Source organism: Lissotriton vulgaris, chromosome 4_1 (genome assembly GCF_964263255.1).
Source record: "Lissotriton vulgaris chromosome 4_1, aLisVul1.2, whole genome shotgun sequence".
In the NCBI taxonomy this organism is placed as follows: domain Eukaryota; kingdom Metazoa; phylum Chordata; class Amphibia; order Caudata; family Salamandridae; genus Lissotriton; species Lissotriton vulgaris.
Genome location: NC_141691.1, coordinates 1,753,089,771 through 1,753,113,081, shown reverse-complemented (window position 1 = coordinate 1,753,113,081; position 23,311 = coordinate 1,753,089,771). Strand labels below are relative to the sequence as shown.

Genomic DNA, 23,311 nt, shown 5'->3' with positions numbered 1-23,311 from the left:
GGGAGGGAGCAAGCCCTTCACGTGGCCTGTCCAACACTGCGTTGTTCCTTTTCTGTGCACTTTGAGTATCTGCGACCAAAAAAGGAACATTTACAAATGACAGCTTATATTTTCAGCTCTGTCATGGACGATTCAGGTTTAATGTCTAAAATCCTTGCAAATGTCAATGTTCCTATATGTAAGAGTGAAACTTGATAGCATGGCCCTCTTAAAATAAGTTATAAGTCTACATTCTAGAACACATTTTTGACAGGATTCGATAGCTATTTAATTACAAAATCATGCTATCCCGTCCCTATAATGTTCAGCAGAATTAACATTTTAAAACAAAAGCAATTAGTATACCTTATTTTATAATCTATAATTTCTTTTAAATTGCTAATGTTATGTTAAAATTGCTTGTATAGCGCAACGTTCACCAGGTTGGTTTCTTGGCGCTTAGGGACATGAGAGATCTGAGGTAATCCTATAGATTGTTAGAAGTTCATTGTAAGCTTTGAGAAAGAGCCAAGTCTTCAGTTGTTTCCTAAACTGGAGATAGGCATCAATAGTGCGTATAGACAGGGGAATAGGATTCCAAAATTGAGGAGCCAACGTTGAAAACCTGAGTCCACCATGTTTAATACGCTTAAACCTGGGGGTGATCAAAAGATTGACTAGATGACTAATCACCTGGTTACAACAATTTTCATAAATATTTGTGACCTGAGGGTAATGAGACCGGTGCAAATGAATTTTCCTTTGACCTCCCAACACATGCACAATACGCTACATACTGAAACAAGGCCTCAGACACTTAAAGACAAAGTAAAGAGGTGCACCAGGCCTCAGACACTGTTGTTCTGGAGTGTGTCGGGTAACAAATTCGTGCTGACAAACCGTGGTCTAGGAAAAAAAATAACTTCAAATAAGGCACTAAATCAAAACCGGGTTACCCACTGAATGAAGCAGCACCATTGTATTGGCTAAACTTATGGAACCCGAGTTTCATCATAGGCCCAAATGTGACATTAAATATTGGTTGGGAAAGTGACTTTTGTGGTATTTACATGATAGGCCTGCAGTATCTGTTCTCTCGAGTTTCAATCAATATTTAAACCTTGTATTCTATGTAGTAGGACTAAGGCGCTTCTAAGATCACACTAATCCTTAGCACCCTCATTCTGGAACTCACTGCCACTGGAACTGAGACTTTCCTCCTCTCACCTTCATTTCAGGTCTCTCCTAAAAACCCACCTCTTCCATGGCATTTACTCATAATTTCCTCTCCCCCCGCTCACTGCCTCTTGTTGAATAAAGTGAATAGCGCCAAGAAACCGTCCGGTGAATGCCGCGCTTTATAAGTAATTTTTACATTACATTACATTACATTACATTACTTTAGATAATTCCCAACAACATTAGGAAGTTTGGATGTTAAGCAATGAGCTGTTTTCCCTCATATGAGATTCAGTTGTCGACGGCCTAGCTTCTCCATGTATCATTCCATTGAGGTAACCAGACAAGTGATGACTTTGGGCAAGCTCCAGAAGACCGAATTGCTTTCTAAACGTGGAGCCATCTTTCCTTTGATTTGTCTACAATTGCCAAAATGCTGTTTGAATCATAGCTCCAAACCCCGATGTCCCTTCTGTGCCATATCTCTGGATGTTTTTAATTTTCTGTTTGAAATGATCCAGTTCTGTGGCATCTTTCTATTCTTAAGAATGGTTCATAAAACCTTTACTGCACGTTTTGAAATATTTCCAAAATATGCCTGTAATCTAGTAGGAGGCATGTTATTCAGCGTGTCTGCTCTGAGTTCATAAATGTGGTTGCAGTGTTTTCCTTACTCACTGCTCCATGCCATTTCAATATGAAGAGAGCTGTCTGTGGAGTAGTACGCTAACTATTTTACACATGATTCTAGACTCCAACTCTGAGGAGGTTTACAAGCATTTTGCAGTCCCCGTGAAATAGGCGCAGTGAATGGAACTTTTTGGCCACCAAAAAACTGTGTTCTAATGCTTCGGACTACTGTATCTGAGGAGAAATATAAAACGATTAAGGTTCATCACTGCACCTTGCGGTCTAATGTTGAACTTTTCAATGTGTACTTCTCTCTGCCTTACAGTTTCCAGCGCACCGTACAGATGTATTTATAATGAGTTCAAAATAATCCATGAAGTCTTTTGTTCTTGGAATGACCGTGGAAAGAAGGCAGATGTGACCTGGGCAAAGATGAAAATTATTAGGATGTATCTAAATTCACATTAGAAATTATGTATTTTTTGCTTGAGTAGAAATCATAGGTTGCAGTGGATCTGAACCCTACTCGCATCTGCACAAGTGGTGTAGAGCATAATTACATCTCACCAGGCTTAGTAAGTAGTGTTGCTCTTACTGCTTTATGTAATGAATGTGGGCATGAGCCATCCACTCCAGCAATACTCTCAGTAGTAAACATTTAGTTAGGGTACACGTGTCAAACATTTTGCAATTCAGATGTGGCACCATTTACATACTTGTGGTTAGACAGAAGTGTAATCTGTTCCTTAAATGTATTTTTAATGATGAATTGATGTTCAGAGTCTAGACATATTTGAAGAGCTGCAGGGATTATGATTATGCTGTTAATCATACTTTTCTTTTTATTATTATTTAAAATATCTTATTTTAGCCCTTCTGGATGCACGTTTTGGGGGAAAAAACCCTGGAGCAGAAAAAAGAAAATATTATGGCAGTTGGGAACTCTTGTGGGTGCACCTGTTGGCATCGCCTTAATTGCAGGAATTGCTATCCCTGCCATGATCATTGGGATTCCTGTTTATGTGGGACGCAAGGTAAATTACATATTCTTTCAATAAAGTGCATACTTTTCCATTGCATTTAACTTCTTGTGTTTATTCTGGCACAAGACTGCCTTGTTTTTATGGAACTCTGAACAGGTTTTTTTGTTGCATCATGTTGAAGGGAAAACTGTGCTGTAACTTTCCTGATGGAAATGTACTTAATGCATGTTTTGAAAGAGCAAGTGGAACAATAAAAGTCTCCCAACGTTGGCAATTTATCATGTTTTATAGGAGTATAGAAATGGTTATTTTACTCATATGTAAATAAAATTTAGGGAGGCAAAACAATTTACGTTTCAACTGTATCTCCAGTTCCCTTTTACCCCCAAGCTTGATTTTACAGAGTGATGGCTCACTGGCTCCGTAAGTATTTTAGGATTTCTCATGTAGTGCCACGTAGTTAACAATTTACCCTAAACTGACAGCTGATGCAACAGTGTGAAAGGAAGCATGAAGGCAGGCCGATAAAGGTGAGTGAAAGGCCTTAATGTATGAAGACAAGATGGCACCTTGCATAACCCCACACAATAATGTAAGTTCATTGTAGCAATGAGATCACTCCCTGTCCCAGTTTTTGTGTAAATCTGTTCATTCGTTTTTGAGAAATTAAAGCAAAAATATTTGTATATGTGGACTGTTCTGTTTGAGAGACTCCCAAGAGAGACCCTCGAACCCAATTAAGAAAAAACATATTGCATTTTGATTAGCCTAGGTTTTTTTTTCCCCCTTCGACCAACTCACTCCCACGGGGCTTAGTCTCCCGCAGGAGCAAGCACTCCGATTGGCTGCCTGCAACATGAGAGAAAACGTTGCAGGCAGCCATTACAGGACTCCCGTGGGATCAAATAACAAACTGGCGGCACCATTTTTATGTATTTACTTTTATATGATCCCAGGGATAGACCAGGTTCCAGGGGTCAAATAAATGCATTATTTGGGGAGGATGTGTGTGGGTGGCCCCCACTTCCTTAGCTGATTTGGCCCGGGGTGTCCCATCTCCCAAGGCCTATTGTTTGAATCATAGGGGAGAGTGGCCTACGGCCCCCTCCCCAAGCCTGTAAACATTCCGAGAACCCCATCTTTCAGTGAGCACACCATAATCCTCTGCAAGATCTTTTTTGTTTAGAATGTTTTAAGCCATGGGTACTCACAAACTTTCTCTCTGGGGCCAAATTTACAGTGTGGTTTGTGGCAGAGGGCCGCACCGGTGGGGGCGGGGTCAGTGGGGGCGGGGGCGGGGCTAGAGCAACAAAAAGAAACTGTGACCATGAGGTTGAACACAGGCCAATGCAGTGGACGCCTTCGTCCACTGAGCCAACAGACCCTGCATGCACACATCCCTCGCTCCCTCTCTCTCTCTCCCTCCCTCTCTCTCTCCCTCCCTCTCTCTATCTCTCTCTCTCTCCCTCACTCTCTATGTCTCTCTCTCTCTCTCCTTCTCTCGCTGTCTCTCCCGGTCTCACTCACTCTGTCTCCCTCTCTTTCTCTTTGTCTCCCTCTCTTTCTCTCTGTCTCCCTCTCTTCCTCTCTGTCTCTCTCTCTCTGTCTCCCTCTCTCTCTCTCTCTCTCTCTCTCTCTCTCTCTCTGTCTCTCTCTATCACTGTCTGTCTCTGCCTCAAACTGTTTCTGTCTGTCCCTGTCTCTATCTAGCTCTGTCTGCCCCAGTCTCTATCTGCCCCAGTCTCTATCTGCCCCAGTCTCTATCTGCCCCTGTCTCTATCTGTCCCTGTCTCTATCTGTCTCTCCTCACCTGGCTCTCACTCCCTTCTGCCCTATGTCACCTCACCCCCCCCCCTTAGTCCCTGCTGTCCTCTGTCACCCTCTGCCATCTCACCCAGCTCTCACTCCCCGCTGCCCTTTGTCACCTCCCTCCCTCTCCCCCTCAGTCCCTGCTGTCCTCTGTCACCCTCTGCCATCTAACCTGGCTCTCACTCCCTGCTGCCCTTCGCCACCTCCCCCCCCTCTCCCCCCTCAGTCCCTGCTGTCCTCTGTCACCCTCTGCCATCTCACCTGGCTCTCACTCCCTGCTGCCCTTCGCCACCTCCCCCCCTCTCCCCCCTCAGTCCCTGCTGTCCTCTGTCACCCTCTGCCATCTCACCTGGCTCTCACTCCCTGCTGCCCTTCGTCACCCGCATCACAAATATCCGATTATTTTAGCATCTTTTTTAGCAGTTAAAGTGGCAATGCAGGGAATAGGATTTATTGTCTTTAATTCTGGCAGGCAGCAATTTGCATTCGGCACTCATACTTATAGAAAGAAGCTGAGGAAAAAAGGGCAGAAAAGGCAGACCAATTTGAAGGAATGGAATATAGTTTAGTAAGTTCACCATTCGGAAGAAGCAATGCTATTTAAATTGTAGCAATATTATGTAAAATGTTGTCATGCAACAGGCGTGATTTCTCAGATGTCAATATTTGAAAGATTAACCAGTCCCGGGGATACATTAAGCCACTGTAGGCAGCTGCCTGGCCGCTTGAAACTGCAAGTTGGCGCCAGATTGCATGGCAAAGGGAGTACCCAAACGCAAAATCTTATTTTGCCGTGCTTCGAAAAAATTCCTGCTGTGAAGTTGAGATTAATTAACTATGAAAGCCAGCAGTAAAAGTTCCTGCAAAGGCACCGAGCATAGTCACTGTTTCTTTATGCTAATGTCAATATGTTTAGCAAAAGGGGCACAAACCACCTCAACCCCCATCCCCCTCCTCAGTCCCTGCTGTCCTCTGTCACCTCACTCTGCACATCAGCCCGGTATGAGGCAGCTTCCCCTGCACGAACACAGCCGCACCCAGTACTTAACAGGTCTTTAAAAGACCATTTACATGTTAATGAGGCTTTGTTCACCTCTTATTAGTGCCCCTGCAGCTGCCCTCTGAATATCGCTCGAATCGCCTGTCCCGTCTCTCCGAGTCCGTGCCGTTGCAATCAGTGGTGTTTGCTTGCACTTTCAAAAAATAAAAATAACTCCGGTATGCTGTCTGTAAGGGCCGCGGGCCGCCAAGGGAGCCTTGCCGGGCCGCTGCCGGCCCGCGGGCCGTACTTTGAGTACCCGTGTTTTAAGCTTTGTGGTGCTTCTAGAATAGGAAGGGGTGCACCCACACCATTTTTTTCAATGATATTGGGAGCTGCAGGCAGCGTTGCAGCCCCTACAACATTTAAAACAAGCATTTACAATGCAATAGGTCTTGTAACTGTGAGTTTTGGAGCTATTGGCATTGTAAATTGCAATGCCTTTGTTGGACAGGCCACATGAAGGGCCGCTCTCCCCCGGCCCAACCAGGCCTGAGCCCAGTCCCGCAAGTACCACACACCACCATTGCACGTCCTCCGTCCCCTCAGGGACCCCTGCCCTCGAGCCTGCCGACCTCGTGGGTCCGATCCACTGCCGGCCCACGCGCCCAGCCTGGGGCGCCATCTTGGACACTCCACCACGAGGCCGCCTGGCCCCCGATCGACCTCAACCCTGGGCCTGGCCCGGCCTCAGACATTCCGGCACCACCCTCCACCCAGGAGGTGAGCGGGCTACTTGGCAAGTCAATGGGAGAAAGAGGTGCCGATGGCTCTCCCCCACCAAGTGCCGCTCGCCCATCGCCTCCCCGGGCGCTGGCTCCACCCCCCTGCTGGGTGTCTGGACTCCCCCATCCCGGACCTCCCGACCTCCAAGTGCGAGGGTCCGGACATCAAAGCACGCCAGCCCTATAACTGGGGCAGCTCCAGAGCAGGAAGGCAGTTGTATCTTGGAGTCGAGAGACGTAAAGAGGAACTCATCCTGGACGAACTACTGGCGCTGCCATAGCTCTGTCCTGTGCACCATCGTCCTGCCTGTTGGCGCTGCCACAGCCGTCGTAACCTTCATCCTTCATCGTCGTCGGGATCTGCTGGCGTGGCCGCGGACCGTTGTAACCGTCATCTTCCACCGGGACCTGCAGGCTCCGCCGCGGACCGTCGTCCTTCCTTCATCCATCTCGGGACCTGCTTGGCTCCTCCACGGCCCGATCATCTAGAACGCCGAGCTCGAGGATTGAGAGCTATTTTGTACTCATTGGTAACTAAGACTGTCCCGCTACCCCTTTCCTAAACCAGAGACTAGAACCGAGGGGACCCCTGAGTCCAGACCTCCTTGTATCCATCATCGTAACCTAAGAATTGCATATAAAGTCTCGTTAACCTTCAACCTTGTGTGGTGTCCGTCTGTGGGGGGGGGAAGTTACTTATCTGTACAGTCGTTGGAGACGGCTCTCCCTGGAGACCTCTCCCCGTAACCTCGGCCGACCCTCCCGGTCCGTCTAACATTGGTGGCCAGCGGCGCGATCCGAATCACCGCATAAACGTACAGAGAGTAGCTCACCCCACGACGAAGTCACAATGACCACGAAAGAGAGCGGATCAACCGAGAAATTCCAAATGGAGAAATTGGAGGAGTACAACCATCGTGAACTTAAACAATTCTGCATCGAACTGGGTATCGCTACCACCGGACTGAGTACCAAGGACGATTTTAAGCATGCCCTAGAATCTTGGGCAGAAACCGGGGCTGCCGGAACCCCTGATCAAAGCACCGTAGAAAAAACGACCACGGCCCCGGAAGGGCAAAGAACGGGTCTCTCGCAAGGCGAGATCCAGGAAAGAGAAAGGACCCGACTACACGAACTAGAAATGGCCCGACTTAAAATGGACGTTGAACTTAAGTTGGCCGAACAAAAAATCAACTTAGAGCACCTGCGTCTCCGAGAAGAAAGAGAGGAGAAACAGAGACAAAGGGAGCTCGAGGAAAAAAAACTAGCGTACGAACACGAACGAAACCTAGCCGAGATCAACCTACGCAAGCAGAATAAAGAAGCAGGGGTGCCCGAGCGACCCCCCACCCCAGGGGCCACAGACAAAAAGGTACACATCCCCAAGGATGTTGTCCGAGAATACTTCAGAGAGGACGACATCCAGCAATGGTTTAAAGCCTATGAAATCGCTATGACTGCACACCGGATCGATAGAAGCGACTGGGGAGCCGGTCTCTGGGGAAGATTCCTCAATGAGGGCCGCGACACCCTACTACAGCTCCCGGACCACCAGATGACCTCCTACGACCATATGAAAGCGGCCCTCCTCACCCGCTATGGTCTCACACCCGAGATGTACCGTCAGAGGTTCCGAGACTGCACCCGCATCCCGGGTACAACTTGGGTGGACTATGTAACATACTTTAGCCGAGCCTTCGAGGGCTGGATCCGAGGAAGCAACGTCACGACCTACGAGCAACTATTTAACCTGATGGTATGGGAGCATCTGTCGAACAATTGCTTCATTGAACTCCGCCAACACCTCCTCGACAGCAAGTTAACGGATCCCCGGCAGCTCGCAGCCGAAGCTGACCGGTGGGAGATCACCAGAGTGGGCCGGAATGGGTCCTACGAACAGAACCGGAACAACAATGGTCAGCACCGACCCAGAGGAGGAGGAGGGGGCCAAGGGCGAGGAAGAGACAACGCCCCGGTCGCCCCCGCTACCAACACCACCCCCCCGGCCAACCGGGGCAGCACCCCAGCGCGACCGGGGTACAGAGCCAATGTCACGTGTCACCGATGTCAACGAGTCGGCCACTATGCGAACGACCCAAACTGCCCGCAGTACCAGAGCCCAAGACCCCGCCAAGTGGCCGCTGCAGCCCTAGGGGAAGAACAGATCTTCGAGGAACAGGAAGAGTACGAACAAGAGCATCAAGAGTGGGAGCCAGCCGCCATGACTCTAGCCTGCTTAGGGGGGAAAGACATGGTTCCGCGGGTCCCCCTACCCGCTAACACCCAGAAGTACAGCCAATGGGTGAGCATCAATGGACACCAGGCCGAAGCCCTTCGTGACACCGGGGCCAGTGTAACAGCCGTCCGCTGTCACCTGGTGGCCCCAGAACAGTATCTACCGAACATTCTCTGCCCTGTACGATCAGCCGATAACTCGGAGAGCCTGTGTCGGATGGCCTGCGTCCCCTTCGAATGGGGGGGGGTCTCCGGCATGTTGAAAGTGACGGTCCGAGACGATGCCCCCGTAGACTGCCTCCTGGGCAATGACCTGGAAAGCTCTCCGTGGGCCGCCGTGGAGCGAAAGGAACACCTGGGGATGTTGGGCGTCCCAGACTGGGCGTGCGTCACCACCCGTTCCATGGCCGCCCGTGCCAACCACCAGCCAGAAGAACCCGAATGGCCGGCGCCACCGCCTCCGGTCGCCCCGGCCGAAAACACCGACCGTAACATTCCCGCCGAACCAGCTCAACCTACCGACCTCGCTAACCTCGACCAGTGGCCTCAAGAAGGGGGGCCCACGCAAGAACAATTTCGCAAAGAACAGAAGACCTGTCCCTCCCTCGAGGGACTCCGCCAGCAAGCGCTCGCCCAAAGCGCAGGGGATACCCCCGGAACTCATTGGGTCTACTGGGACAATGATCTGCTGTACAGCGAGCAAAGAATCGCCGAGCTGGGGAGCAACCGAGTACTAGTGGTACCCCTCCGTTTCAGAGACTTCCTGTTAAACCTGGCCCACGATGTCCCCCTGGCAGGACATCTGGGACAAGATAAAACCTACAGTCGCCTAGTGACCCACTTCTTCTGGCCCAAAATGAGAAACGATGTGCACCAGCATTGCCGATCTTGCCCCACGTGCCAAGCCAGTGGGAAGAGCGGCCGCAAACTAAAGGCTCCCCTGCAACCTTTTCCCGTGGTCACTACCCCGTTTGAGAGAGTCGGAATAGACATTGTGGGGCCCTTGGACCCACGCACAAAACAAGGCCATCGATTCATCCTGGTGCTAGTGGACCACGCCACCCGCTACCCTGAGGCTGTTCCTCTGCGAACTGTGACAGCCCCGGTGGTCGGCCGGGCCCTGATGGGGATCTTCTCCCGTGTGGGCTTCCCCCGAGAAGTCGTCAGCGACAGAGGCACGAACTTTATTTCCAAATACATGAAGTCCCTCTGGCAACAGTGCGGGGTCACCTACAGATTCACAACCCCCTATCACCCTCAAGGGAACGGACTCGTTGAGCGGTTCAACCGCACGCTAAAGGGAATGATCGGGGGGTTGGAAGAGCCCCTCCGTCGCCAGTGGGATGTGCTGCTGCCGTGCCTCCTCTTCGCGTATCGAGAAGTCCCCCAGAAATCCCTGGGCTTCAGCCCATTTGAACTGCTATATGGACACCCAGTGCGAGGGCCGCTCAGTCTCGTCAAAGAAGGCTGGGAGATGCCTCCGCTAAAGAACCCTCCAGATGTCTTCCGGTACCTCCTCACCCTCCGCAACCAGACCCGGCGGTTCAGAGAACTAGCAAAGGCCAACCTAGAGGCCAGTCAAGAGGACATGAAAAAATGGTATGACCAGAATGCCTCATCCATTGAATTCGAACCTGGCCAACAGGTATGGGTGATGTCCCCCACTGAGTCATGCGCCCTGCAAGACAAATGGACGGGGCCCTTCAAAGTAATAGAGCGCAAGGGTCCTGCCACTTATCTCATCGACATGGAATCCTCCCGGAACCCTCTCCGGGTCCTCCACGCTAACAGACTAAAGCCCCACTTTGTGCGAACAGAGCTCAGCCTCCTGATGGCCACAGACACTGGGGTTGAAGAAGACTCCGAGCCTCTCCCTGACCTCCTACGGACTCAAGAGCAAGACGGCTCCGTGGATGGGGTCCGGCTCTCAGAGGCCCTCACCAGAGAACAACGCCAGGAGTGTCAAGCCCTCCTATCACAGTTCGCCAGCCTGTTCTCCCTCACCCCGGGTGTCACTTCCTGGTGTGTGCACGATGTGGATACCGGGGACAGCCCCCCTATCCGCCACCGGGCCTACCGCGTGCCAGACCGGGTACGGGCCTGCATCCAGGAAGAAATAGCCAAGATGCTCACGATCGGGGTCATCGAGCCCTCAGACAGTCCCTGGGCCAGCCCTGTCGTACTGGTCCCCAAAGCAGCTGCCCCCGGCACCACACCAGAACTCCGGTTCTGCGTCGACTACCGGGGCTTGAATGCGGTCACCAGAACAGACGCGCACCCCATCCCCCGGGCAGATGAACTAGTCGACCGAATGGGAGCTGCCCGCTACCTCAGCATCTTCGACCTGACAGCAGGCTATTGGCAGATCGGCCTCACACCCCGGGCGCAAGAACGTTCTGCCTTCTCCACCCCCGATGGCCATTACCATTTCACGGTCATGCCCTTCGGCATGAAGAATGCCCCAGCAACATTCCAACGGCTCGTCAATCAGGTCCTAGCGGGGCTCGAAGGATTCAGCGCCGCCTACCTAGACGACATCGCTGTATACAGCCACCATTGGACCGAGCACCTCCACCACCTCCGAGCAGTGCTGCAAGCCCTTCAGCAAGCTGGCCTCACGATCAAGGCCAGCAAGTGTCAAATTGGGCAAGGGTCTGTAACCTACCTCGGACACCAGGTGGGAAGCGGCCTAGTGGCCCCGCTACAGCTGAAAATTGCCGCCATCCAGGCCTGGCAGCCCCCCATCACCCAAACCGAGGTACGAGCCTTCCTGGGCCTCACGGGCTACTACCGAAGGTTCGTAAAAGACTATGGTACCATAGTGGGGCCCCTCACAGAACTCACGTCAAAGAACCAACCCAAGAAAGTCACCTGGACCCCAGAGTGTCAAACTGCATTTGAACAATTAAAGGCCGCCATGTGTTCCGCCCCTGTGCTCCAGGCCCCAGACTACAGCCGGGAGTTCGTCGTCCAGACGGACGCCTCCGACCAGGGCATTGGGGCAGTCCTGTCTCAAGGGAACACCGAAGGCCTTGATCAACCGGTGGCCTTCATCAGCCGGAGACTCCTACCACGGGAGCAACGCTGGAGCACCATAGAGAGGGAAGCCTTCGCTGTGGTATGGGCCCTCAAGAAGCTCCGGCCCTACCTTTTCGGCACCCACTTTCGGGTGCAGACCGACCACCGACCCCTGCAATGGCTGATGCATATGCGGGGGGAGAACCCAAAGTTGCTACGCTGGTCCATCTCCTTGCAAGGTATGGACTTCACAGTCGAACACCGGCCTGGGCCAGATCACGCCAACGCGGATGGCCTGTCCCGGTTTTTCCGCCTCGACGAGGAGAGTCCCCAAGAGGATGGGTAACTCTCCCCGCCTTCAGCTGGGGGGGACGCATGTTGGACAGGCCACATGAAGGGCCGCTCTCCCCCGGCCCAACCAGGCCTGAGCCCAGTCCCGCAAGTACCACACACCACCATTGCACGTCCTCCGTCCCCTCAGGGACCCCTGCCCTCGAGCCTGCCGACCTCGTGGGTCCGATCCACTGCCGGCCCACGCGCCCAGCCTGGGGCGCCATCTTGGACACTCCACCACGAGGCCGCCTGGCCCCCGATCGACCTCAACCCTGGGCCTGGCCCGGCCTCAGACATTCCGGCACCACCCTCCACCCAGGAGGTGAGCGGGCTACTTGGCAAGTCAATGGGAGAAAGAGGTGCCGATGGCTCTCCCCCACCAAGTGCCGCTCGCCCATCGCCTCCCCGGGCGCTGGCTCCACCCCCCTGCTGGGTGTCTGGACTCCCCCATCCCGGACCTCCCGACCTCCAAGTGCGAGGGTCCGGACATCAAAGCACGCCAGCCCTATAACTGGGGCAGCTCCAGAGCAGGAAGGCAGTTGTATCTTGGAGTCGAGAGACGTAAAGAGGAACTCATCCTGGACGAACTACTGGCGCTGCCATAGCTCTGTCCTGTGCACCATCGTCCTGCCTGTTGGCGCTGCCACAGCCGTCGTAACCTTCATCCTTCATCGTCGTCGGGATCTGCTGGCGTGGCCGCGGACCGTTGTAACCGTCATCTTCCACCGGGACCTGCAGGCTCCGCCGCGGACCGTCGTCCTTCCTTCATCCATCTCGGGACCTGCTTGGCTCCTCCACGGCCCGATCATCTAGAACGCCGAGCTCGAGGATTGAGAGCTATTTTGTACTCATTGGTAACTAAGACTGTCCCGCTACCCCTTTCCTAAACCAGAGACTAGAACCGAGGGGACCCCTGAGTCCAGACCTCCTTGTATCCATCATCGTAACCTAAGAATTGCATATAAAGTCTCGTTAACCTTCAACCTTGTGTGGTGTCCGTCTGTGGGGGGGGAAGTTACTTATCTGTACAGTCGTTGGAGACGGCTCTCCCTGGAGACCTCTCCCCGTAACCTCGGCCGACCCTCCCGGTCCGTCTAACAGCCTTGTTCTAAAAAAAATTAAAAGGCTTTGTCATTTACAATACCAAAAGCAACACCTACTGCATTGCAGAGCGCGGTGTCTGTGAAGCAAGCGCCGTGCTCATTAAAGTAAAAAATAATAAAAAATAAAGCGCTGTGTTCCTAAAGCGGGTGCAGTGCTCATAACTAAAGTTAATTAAAAAAGGGGGGCGTGGCTAGCTGCATGGCCGGGTAGGACGAGCCTTAGCGCGTCTCCTGCTGAAGACTGCCCATAATCCGTCGTAAATGCATTAATTGAACGCTAAACGAGAAATCCACTGCACAAAACAGTGTCTGAAGGTGCCCTGCAGGATCGGTGAGGTTCGGCGGGGCCTCCAAGCAGTAAAAGCGGCAGAAATCGAAGAAAAGTTTCCTGCCCGGTCCCGGCCTGGGAGACTGACAAGATGGCGGCGCCCTGAGCCCCGGAGGAAGAAGACGCATCCGAAACATAGCGGTGGCCTGAGGGAAGCGTCCTGGCTAGCGGCGGAGGTGGGGACACATCGAGAACAAGCTCCGGCGCTTGCTCAGGGAAGCGGACGGCCCCCCGCCTCTGTGCTAATCCGCCGCGAGGAGGAGGGAGGACGCCGGGAGTGCCCGCCGGGCGGAGAGAGCCCGGAGCCGGAAGGATCAGGCCGACGCACCCGACCGCCGGATACCAGAGGCTGCAGTGAGGTGCGGGGCCGAGCGACGCGGCCCCCTTGGTGGAGCGGAAGGTACGAGGCCCTCCCCCCCGTGGATATCCTGCACCAAACCCCCCCCCCCCCCCCCGCCCCCCCTCCCCGCCGCACGGACTGAGGCTTGGGAGTCGGGGAGAGGAGGGGAAGAAATCGGAGAGCACGGCCAACAGGGGCACTGGGGAAGGCCTGAGACCCTGGACACCGACCAAGGGTGACCCCCCTGGGCCCGGGGAAGACCGGGAGGCACAGGGGAAACCAACCGCTGTGCAGCGCGGTCGGTGGAGGCCTGACTGGAGGGGGAGGCCTCGCTAGTGCTCCCGCAGAGAGGCTGCAGCCTACAGGGCATCTCCATTCGAGGTGAGGAGTAAGGTGGCAAGACACGGGCCCCGGCGAGGGAGGAAGCAGAGGCCTACGGCCGACATCCTCCGTGACCCCCACACCCCCTCCACTCGGGTGGACCAGGGGCTGCGATAAGGAGAAGAGGAGATCACTGTGATAGCGGCCCGCCGCGACGAAGGGGGAGGCCCAGGACCTGCGCTCAGGGACTACACCGAGGCCTCTGGAAACAACGGGAGGGCCTGGGGACCCCCCCCCCCCCCCAAGTCTGTAACGGTGAGAGGGGACGGTGAAGGCCCGCCAACCGAAGGGGTCTCCGCGCTGGAGCCTATAGGACGGCGGTAGAGACTTGGGGAACACCCGAACTTGGAGCACCATTATCCTCCTCCCCCACTCACTGAGTAGGCTCCACCATAAGGGATATCTCTGACGGTTCCTGGCCTTAGCTGCCCATAGGGAAGGGGCGGCGGGACGAACAGAAGTGGCACTGGAAGAAGGAGCTAGGCCCAAGGAGACACTCCTTGCTCTACGCCGGCGGAGGGGCCCTGAAAAGACAATGGTGAGGAAAGACCCAGCGCCAGGGTCGGCCAGGCAGGAAACTATGGAGACGTTCACCACTCTCAAATCGCAGAAAGACCTGGCCACTGGGGGTAAGGAGAAGCCGTCGGACACGGCCATGCTCCTGGAAGCCATACAGGCCTCGAGGTCAGATATACAAAATTCAAGGGCGGCCCTAGAGACTAAGATCGGCGAGGTGGGGTCTGAGGTCCTCCTGCTCCGACAAGACTTCCGGAACCTGAAAGACCGGGTGGGGACGGCCGAAACTAAGATCTCGGAGGCAGAGGACTCCATCACGACGCTCCAGAGAGACATGGCGGAACTACAGGCATCTCACAGGCACCTACTGTGGCGCGTGGACGACGCTGAAAACAGGGCGCGAAGAAATAACCTCCGCTTTGTGGGCCTGAGAGAAGGGATTGAGAAGGCGGATACAGCGGCCTTCCTGCGCACATGGTTACTGTCCACGTTTCCACAGGCCTCCTTTTCAAACTGCTTCGTCATTGAAAGGGCGCACAGGGCCCTCTTGGCGAAACCACCCGAAGGGGCGAGGCCGCGCCCGATTATCGCCAGATTTCTTAACTATGCAGATAGAGACCTCATCCTACGGGAGGCGCGTAAGATGGGGGAGATCAGGTTCGAGACTTCCCGGACTATAGCCAGGAGGTACAAAAGCAGCGCCGCTCGTTTGACACGGTGAAGGTAAAACTGAGAGACCTGCACATATCGTATATGCTGCTTTTCCCGGCAAAGTTAAAGGTCATCTTCAAAGGCAAGAGACTCTTCTTTAACCGCCCAGAGGAAGCATGGCACTGGCTGGAGGAGAGACCGATGCTGCACGAGGCAGAAGAGGAAGGCCGCAGGATCAAGGAGGAAATGGCGGCAGCCAGCTTCAGGAGGAGTCCATCCAGAACGGCGAGGTCGAGGCGACAGCGGGCAAAACGGAAGACGCAACTCACTCCATACCCCACACAGCAGGGATCGACGAGAGGAGACCGAGGGGAAGCAGACACCGTCAGTAATCATAGCGAGGAATCTGCGGGGGGACCAGGTCCCGGGAGCGTACCCCCGAGGTCTGAGACCGGAACGGACTTAGAGGAAGATGCGACCCCCTCGGACATTGAAAGGCAGACGGAGGAGTCACAACACCCGTTGGCAGAGGCCATAAGGGAGCTTGAACGGGGGGAAACTGGAAACGCAGAGGCGACAGATCCAGACACACAAGATTCGCATTTATGAACAGTTTGGGACTGTGATCCTTTAAGGCAGTACTTTGAATTGGGACACGCAAGTATTCTTTTGTAGTTCTTTGGGGTAGGCATCGACTATTCCATATTTTCAGAGACTAGAAAGTTGGTTATAATTTAGTGGGGTTTGTTTCAAGGGGGGGCGACAGACCTTGCTAGCTGGTGGTCCGCACCGTCAATGGTTGCACGGGCGGGTTGGCCGGGTAGCAGTGGTGGGGTGGGGATTGTTCTCCTGGTTTTTCTGGTTCGAGTGGGGAAGGGGGGGGGGGGTACTTCATTGAGGGAATGCAGTCATGGCGATAGGTACACAATGTGGTTTCTGATGAGGGATGTCCGCCCGCACCCCCTGCCCCGGGGATATGGGACAGGGAAGCATGGATGGCCGCAATGATGGATAACACTAAACTACAGGTAATGACATGGAATGTCAACGGCCTGGGAAATAAAATTAAGAGGGGGTTAGTGAATAACTTCCTTAAGCGCATAGGCCCTGATGTCATTCTGCTACAGGAGACACACCTACGAGGCACGACATGCACTTTTATAGCTAGGGGGCGGTACAAGGTTCTGGGACATGCGGGGTACACAGCGGACTCCAGGGGGGTGGCCATACTGGTTAAGAACACCGCGCCCTTTCAGATCACATGCACCTGGGGGGACCCGATGGGGACATGTGTGGGGGTACAAGGGATCTGGCACAGACGTACTTACACTCTGGTCTCGGTGTATGCAGGCAACCGCAATGAAGAAACTGGCGAACATACTTTTGGACACAGCGGACACGACTCAGATTGTGGGGGGCGACTTTAACGACGTACTTGATAGAGGTCTAGACAGGTCGGGAGAACCACGATCGTCGGGAACCCAAACGCCCCTCGCCCAAATGGTTTCCACGCTGGGCTTAACAGACGTGTGGCGGCTGAGGCACCCGGACACCAGGGCTTATTCTTTTTATTCGGCTGCGCACAAGGTGTTCTCCAGGCTGGACTATGTCTTCATGCATAGACAGGAGGTGACGATGGACGGGACAGCTAACTATCTGGCGAGAGGCCTTTCAGACCACTCGCCGCTGTTGGTGTCGGTAGGCGCGTCTACAGATGGGAGGGAGAAGACGTGGCAACTGTCTGCCTGGGACATGACCAATAAGACAATCCTCAAGGGTGTCAGGGCGGACCTCCGGGTCTACCTGGCTGAAAATGAAGGGTCGGTGGACTCGGCTGTGACCATCTGGGAGGCGCTGAAGCCGGTAATGAGAGACAGGATAGCCGGTCGTCTTAGGGATGAGAGGAAGAGAGTACAGGAAGAGGTAGGAGGGGTGGAGAAGACCATAGTGGAGCTAGAAGAGGAGCACTTGCGTACTAAAGACCCAATGGCCCTGCGTAAATTGCTAGACAATCAAAAACTATATAAGGAATTGGTCACGGACGAGGCCAAAACTCAAAACCTGGCGACCCTCCATAGGCTGTATGATGTGGGGGATAAGTCGGGCAGGCTCCTGGCCTGGCTTGGCCGTAAGGAGAGGGCGGAACGCTGGGTGGATAGCATCATGGATCAGAAGGGAGGGCTAATATGCTCGGACCCCCATATCGCGAACGTTTTCGCAGACCACTATAGGAGTTTCTACGAGGCCCAACCTTTGGGAGACCAGGCAGACGCGTTGCGGTACTTGACTGAAGTCGAGCTCCCAGTCGTGGAATCGGAGGCTTTACCGGCCTTAGAGGCCGGCATTTCTCTGGAAGAAGTTCGAACAGCCATCGCACGGTTAAAACCTGGAAAGGTACCGGGCCCGAATGGCTTCCTACCGGAGTTCTTTAAGGGCACCAGTGACCTGGTGGCCCCCGCCTACAGAAACTCTTCATCACGGCGTTCCACGAGGGACACTTGCTGGCAGACCTCACATTGGCGACCATAGTCCCTATTTACAAGAAGGGAAAGCCACGGGAAGAGTGTGCCTCGTACCGACCCATATCCCTCTTGAACATGGAGGCGAAGCTCTTGGCCTCTATTCTGGCAGTGCGGCTGAGGGGGGTGCTTCCTGACCTGGTACATTTGGACCAGACGGGATTCCTGCCGGACAGGGCCACGAAACTCAACCTACGGCGGGCACATAACTGGATACAAGAGGTGGGGGGCAGGGAGAGACCACACTGGTTTCTTTCGTTGGACGCCGAAAAGGCCTTTGATTCAGTTCACTGGCCGTTCCTGGATGCCACACTACAGAAAGCTGGCCTTGGCCCCAACTTCCGTAAGTGGGTCACCCTGCTGTATGACAACACGCGTGCTAAGGTCAGAGTGAATGGGAGGCTCTCTTGGGAGTTTCCGATCAGAAGGGGGACCCGTCAAGGGTGTCCCCTCTCGCCGCTATTATTTACATTGGTCATTGAGGTACTGGCGGCCAGGATCAGGCAGCACCCTAGGATCTCGGGGTTTAGGATATCGGAAGCGGATGAATCACAGGAGAAGCTGTCGTTATATGCGGACGATGTCCTCCAGTACATCACTACCCCGGAGGTAACGGTTCCCGAAATATTCCAAGAGCTGGAGTCATACGGCCGCCACTCTGGATACGCCATCAGTTGGCATAAATCAGTGTTATACGACCCTAAAGCAACAGCGGTAGGGAGAGCACTCCCTGAGTAATTGGTGGTGTCCCTAGAAGGATTCCAGTACCTGGGGGTGTACCTTACAAGGGACAGGCAACGGTCCAGACAGGCGAACATAGAAAGGATCATGACGAACACCAAGGCGGACATGGACAGGTGGCGTCAGCTCCCCCTGACGCTTCTTGGCAGGGCGGCGATTTATAAAATGATTGCGCTACCTAAATATCTGTACGCTCTACAAAATGAGTACTACCTGATACCGGACGCCCTAATACGTGAAATGCATGCGGACCTCCGGGCCTTCATTTGGTTGGGGAAACAGCCCAGGATCGCACTCTCCACCCTACAACGCCACCAATATAGTGGCAGTATCTCCCTGCCTAATTTGGAGGCCTATTACTGGGCGGAGCATGTGTCACCCATAAACGAGTGGCTGCATGCACCGGCGGACCACCCCACGTATGCACTCGAACGGGCAAAAATGTCCTCCACTCTGTGGAAATACCTATACAGGGCAGCGAGCACCTCGTCCTTGCTCCCGGCCACGACTATTACCCTCCGGGCCTGGAAATTGGCCATGAAGCGCACGGGATGGGATAAAAAGCCGACCCGCCAAACCCCACTCTGGCACTGCCAGTGGATGACCGAACTGTATGGCCTCACTGGATTCCAGCGATGGGACGACATAGGCATTTCGACAATAGGAGACGTCATCGCAAAGGGAGTCTTGAAACCCTTCGCGGTGCTGGAAAGGGAGTTTGGGCTGCATAAATCGCAACACTTTAAATATATCCAACTACGCCACGCATGGAGGGCGCAGAACCTGCAACTGGAGGGGATAAAGGACTTTGCCCCCCTGGAGGGCAGATTGCTGCAGGAAAAGATACCGAATAAGGCGGTCTCATTAACCTATAAGACCCTCACAAACAACATGCTGGGGGACCTGGTGAGGCTTTGGTCTGCTTGGGAGGGTGAGGTTGGCCCCGTAGAAGACATAGATTGGGAATTAATACTAATGCATCCAAGGGAGGTGGCAATCATATCCCGCCTCCGCCTCATCCAATACAAAATACTACACAGGGTTTACTTTGACAGGGCTAGGCTCTATAAAATGGGAAAGACCATGGATGACAGGTGTCTCAGATGCGGGCAAGGGGTCGGAGACTTCTATCATACTCTGTGGACATGTGATAGGATACAGGCCTATTGGTCCCTTATCTTCACTGAATTATGGGAAGTGCTTGAGGTACCGTTAGAGCAGGACCCGAAATTGGCCATCCTGGGCATGACCAATGATGTGGATCTACCCAGACCACACCTGGTTTTCCTGACATTGGCGCTGGTTGTGGCAAAGCGCGATATCGCACGTCATTGGGGGGCGGAGAACATACCTGAGATAGAGGAATGGAGGAGGGGCCTAGACATTTACATGGCTGCGGAAAGGGTGACGTACAAGGCGAGAGGCTGCCCCAAGAAGTTTATAAGAGTATGGGCAAAGTGGAGGCACTACCACGGACTAGACGGGGGCCTGGGGGGGGGGGGGGGGGGGGACACTGAGACCGCCCAGCACTGTTGAAGAGGGAGGAGAAGGGGTGACTATGTGAGATACTGGAAGGGGAAAGGAAGGAGCATGATGCACAATTAACCGGCTACTGTTAGCACACTGAGGGGGGCCCCCGGGGGGAGGGGGGGGGGGAGGGGGGAGGTAAGGGAAGGACACATGGAAACACTGCTATATGACTGCACAGTTAAGTTACTGTAGGAGTGGCAGTTTTAAGCCACTTAACTGAGTTCTCGTGGGGTGGGGGGAGGGGGGAGGCGTTGATAGTTGGAAATGGGAACTGTTGGAAGAAAAAAAAACGAAAATATTGCAGATATCAGAATGGCCGGAACAGGGATCTTGTTTTTATACTGAAGGACTACATATGATTGACTTTTACTGTGTTCCGTGGGATGAGCTTCAATGAGGGCTGTAGACGTACAAGGTATGGTGGCCATTGAATTACGAATGATAATCTTGATGCTTACGTCCTAATGTTTATGTAACTGTGTCAATGCTGATTGCATCATCTGTATGTCTGCAAATAAAAAAATTATTTAAAAAAAAAAAGTTAATTAAAAAAAAAGAAAATAATGAACCAGAGTGCGGTGTCCCTGAAGTGGGCGCCGCGCTGCCTATTAAATAAAAAAAATCATAATAAACTGAGCGCGGTGTCCCTTAAGCGAGCGCCGCACTCAAAGTATTAAAGTGTGAAATAAAAAAAAACAGAGCACGGTGTCCCTGAAGCAAGCGTCACGCTCAGCATTGAAATACCACAAAAATAAAGCAGCCCCCATTGTCCCCATCGTGTCAGTAACATAAATAGTGCTCACTCACTAGATAAAGCAGTACGTGTAACGTGCCAAGTAGAGGGTCCAGTCCTTAAGGGAGGTAACAAATAGCGACAAGGCGGTAACCAGGAGAGACTAACAAGCCTCATAATGAATCGGAAGCCAGCATTTACCGAGGACAATGACACCAGCCAATGAAAAATATGGAAGGAGTGTGGGTGAGGCTTCCACAGCATACTCTACTACAGCATGCCTCGCAGAGCGATCAGCGCATGCGCACTGCCGCTAGGCTCGACCTACAAAATTAATCAAATGGTGAGGGTGAAAAGATCAGGGTTCGCAGAGGAGCTAACAAGTTCCCCTTGGGTACAGGAGCCACACAACGAATGGGCGACAGCCTTCCTCTGTCTTCGAGCTGAGGATTCATCTGACCCTTCCTTCTTGGAACAGGACCACCTGCTCCACTGGATGAAACGCATCAACCTGTGCTTGAAGTGAGCCAAGACAGGTGCTTTTGACGGTGAGGGAGGGGGGCTCAGAATGGACTTTGGACGTTGCCTTGACTCGTCTACCGGTTTCTGTCCCCGTCACCTTTCCCCTCCTCTCCCCATGCTGTGTCTCTCACCCTCCCCTCCTCTTTCCCACCTTCATTATCTGTATACTTCCCCTACCCAACCCCCTCCCCTGAATCTTTCACCTTGCCTTCTTTTCCCCTCACGTATTTGTGCTTATTGTTTATCTCGACCTTACAAGTAACTGTGTTGCCATGCTCTAAGAACTGTGTAACCTTTGTAACGATGTAACCTGTAACTGATCTGATGCTCATGTAAAGCGCTCTGATACCTCCGGGTCTAGCCAGCGCTATATAAAACTTTTTAAATAAATAAAATAAATAAATAAATAATGTGACTCATCATGAACACAACGTTCAACTATCACTACTCCGTAAAACCTTCCCGATCATCCAACCAAACACTGAGTAGAGCTGTCGAAACTGCAGTCTTCACAACTGCAGGCCCAGAATGTGCCTTTGATCCCAAAATGGTGAAGATATAAACCTGCGCTGAGGTAGGCACCTGGCTCCAAGTTAACACAAGAAGATGATGGACTGAGCGCAGAAACTTTTTAGACACTCACCCCCAGTGACAGATCTGGGCTGAATCCTTCATCATTCTTTAGCTCAGTTTGCCGCCTCAGTTCAGACCCAGCTATATGCAAATCAGTCTTGACCCTGTGCCTCATAGGAACAGTCTAGCCTGAACAGGCAAGCCCGGTTTTCCCTGAACTGGAAAGAAGCATCCTGGTATCGGTTTCTTGGTAAAACCTTTCATGAGCCAGGCTAGCTTGAATCCAGTGGCAAAGTGAGTAAGGGACCCACGTCTGGGCATACCCTGAAAACTTAGGACGAACAAAGCAAACACAAGGAGATGGGTCTGAACTGAGGTGGCAAAGTGAGCTAAAGATTGTCTGAACAGTTTCAGCGCTCCGTCCATCATCTCCTTGTGTTTACCTGGCTCCAAGTTTACCTACACTGTACACAAGGTCGTCAGGGGCACAAAGCAGGATCCCTGGATCCAAGTTATCTACACTGTACACAAGGTCGTCTGGGGTCCAAAGCAGGACCCCTGAAGAAACAACCAATTTGTGCCCAGGAACATCCTACACTGACCGATTGTGCACCTGATCACGCAACAAGTTTACGAAAAGATGAAACCCGAAGACAAAACACCGAAACTCTAAGGTAGAGGGCTGCGGATTGTACTGAACTAAAGCCTAAGACTAGCATTTAAGGACATGTGCTTCTGGGAAAGTCTTAAAATATAATTATTTTGGGTGTTGTTAATGAATTATATTTGATTGGGACCACCCACTCCCCACATGGACACACACGTAGTGTGGCTCACTGGTTAGAGGCGGCAGACCCGAGAGCAGAGGACGGCCCGGGACCAGGGTTCGATTCCCGGCGCGGCAGGTTTCTGGACCAGGGTCAGCGGACTCGATAATTCTCTCGCCTCGGTGCCCACTCTGATCAGCGATCACACTCGGCAACTCTGGGCATTAGCTTGCCTCATCTTCACTAACGGCCCCACCAGACCGCCGGGGATGCCTGGTCTCACCCTGGAGATACCCATTAAGGGACCATCTCTCAGGGAAGCCAGGAAGGGTTTCGCAGCGGTCGAAGCGCCTTGGGACCCTACGGGTAAGTAGTGCGCTATATAAATGCCTATACATACATTTACATACATTACATACACGCCCTCTTATACATAACATACAGACAGACCATTTTACAGCGACTTGAAGGTGAGGCGTAGCACTCTATAAAGCGACTTACTGACACACTAGAGCACATGTGTCCAGGGCCGGGTTGTGCACATTAACTGAGGCCACAGTCTGTGTGTGCATGCACACTCGTCCGCACAGTGCTCACTTGGCTCTGCGCCAGGCCGCTGACTCTGTCATGGATTCCTGCTGTGGACGGTGGCTCACCTTCCTGTGCGCGCAGCAGGT

At 53.0% G+C, this 23,311-nt stretch overlaps 1 protein-coding gene across 1 annotated transcript in view; it reads left to right on the top strand.

The window, feature by feature from the left end:
* The window catches only part of RNF19A (ring finger protein 19A, RBR E3 ubiquitin protein ligase), a 461,423-nt gene that overhangs the window by 268,208 nt on the left and 169,904 nt on the right, over nucleotides 1-23,311 (top strand). The window contains exon 6 of the mRNA XM_086966057.1: nucleotides 2,660-2,822. Within this exon, the coding sequence (XP_086822183.1) occupies nucleotides 2,660-2,822 (163 nt within the window). The remainder of the gene's footprint in view (nucleotides 1-2,659; nucleotides 2,823-23,311) is intronic.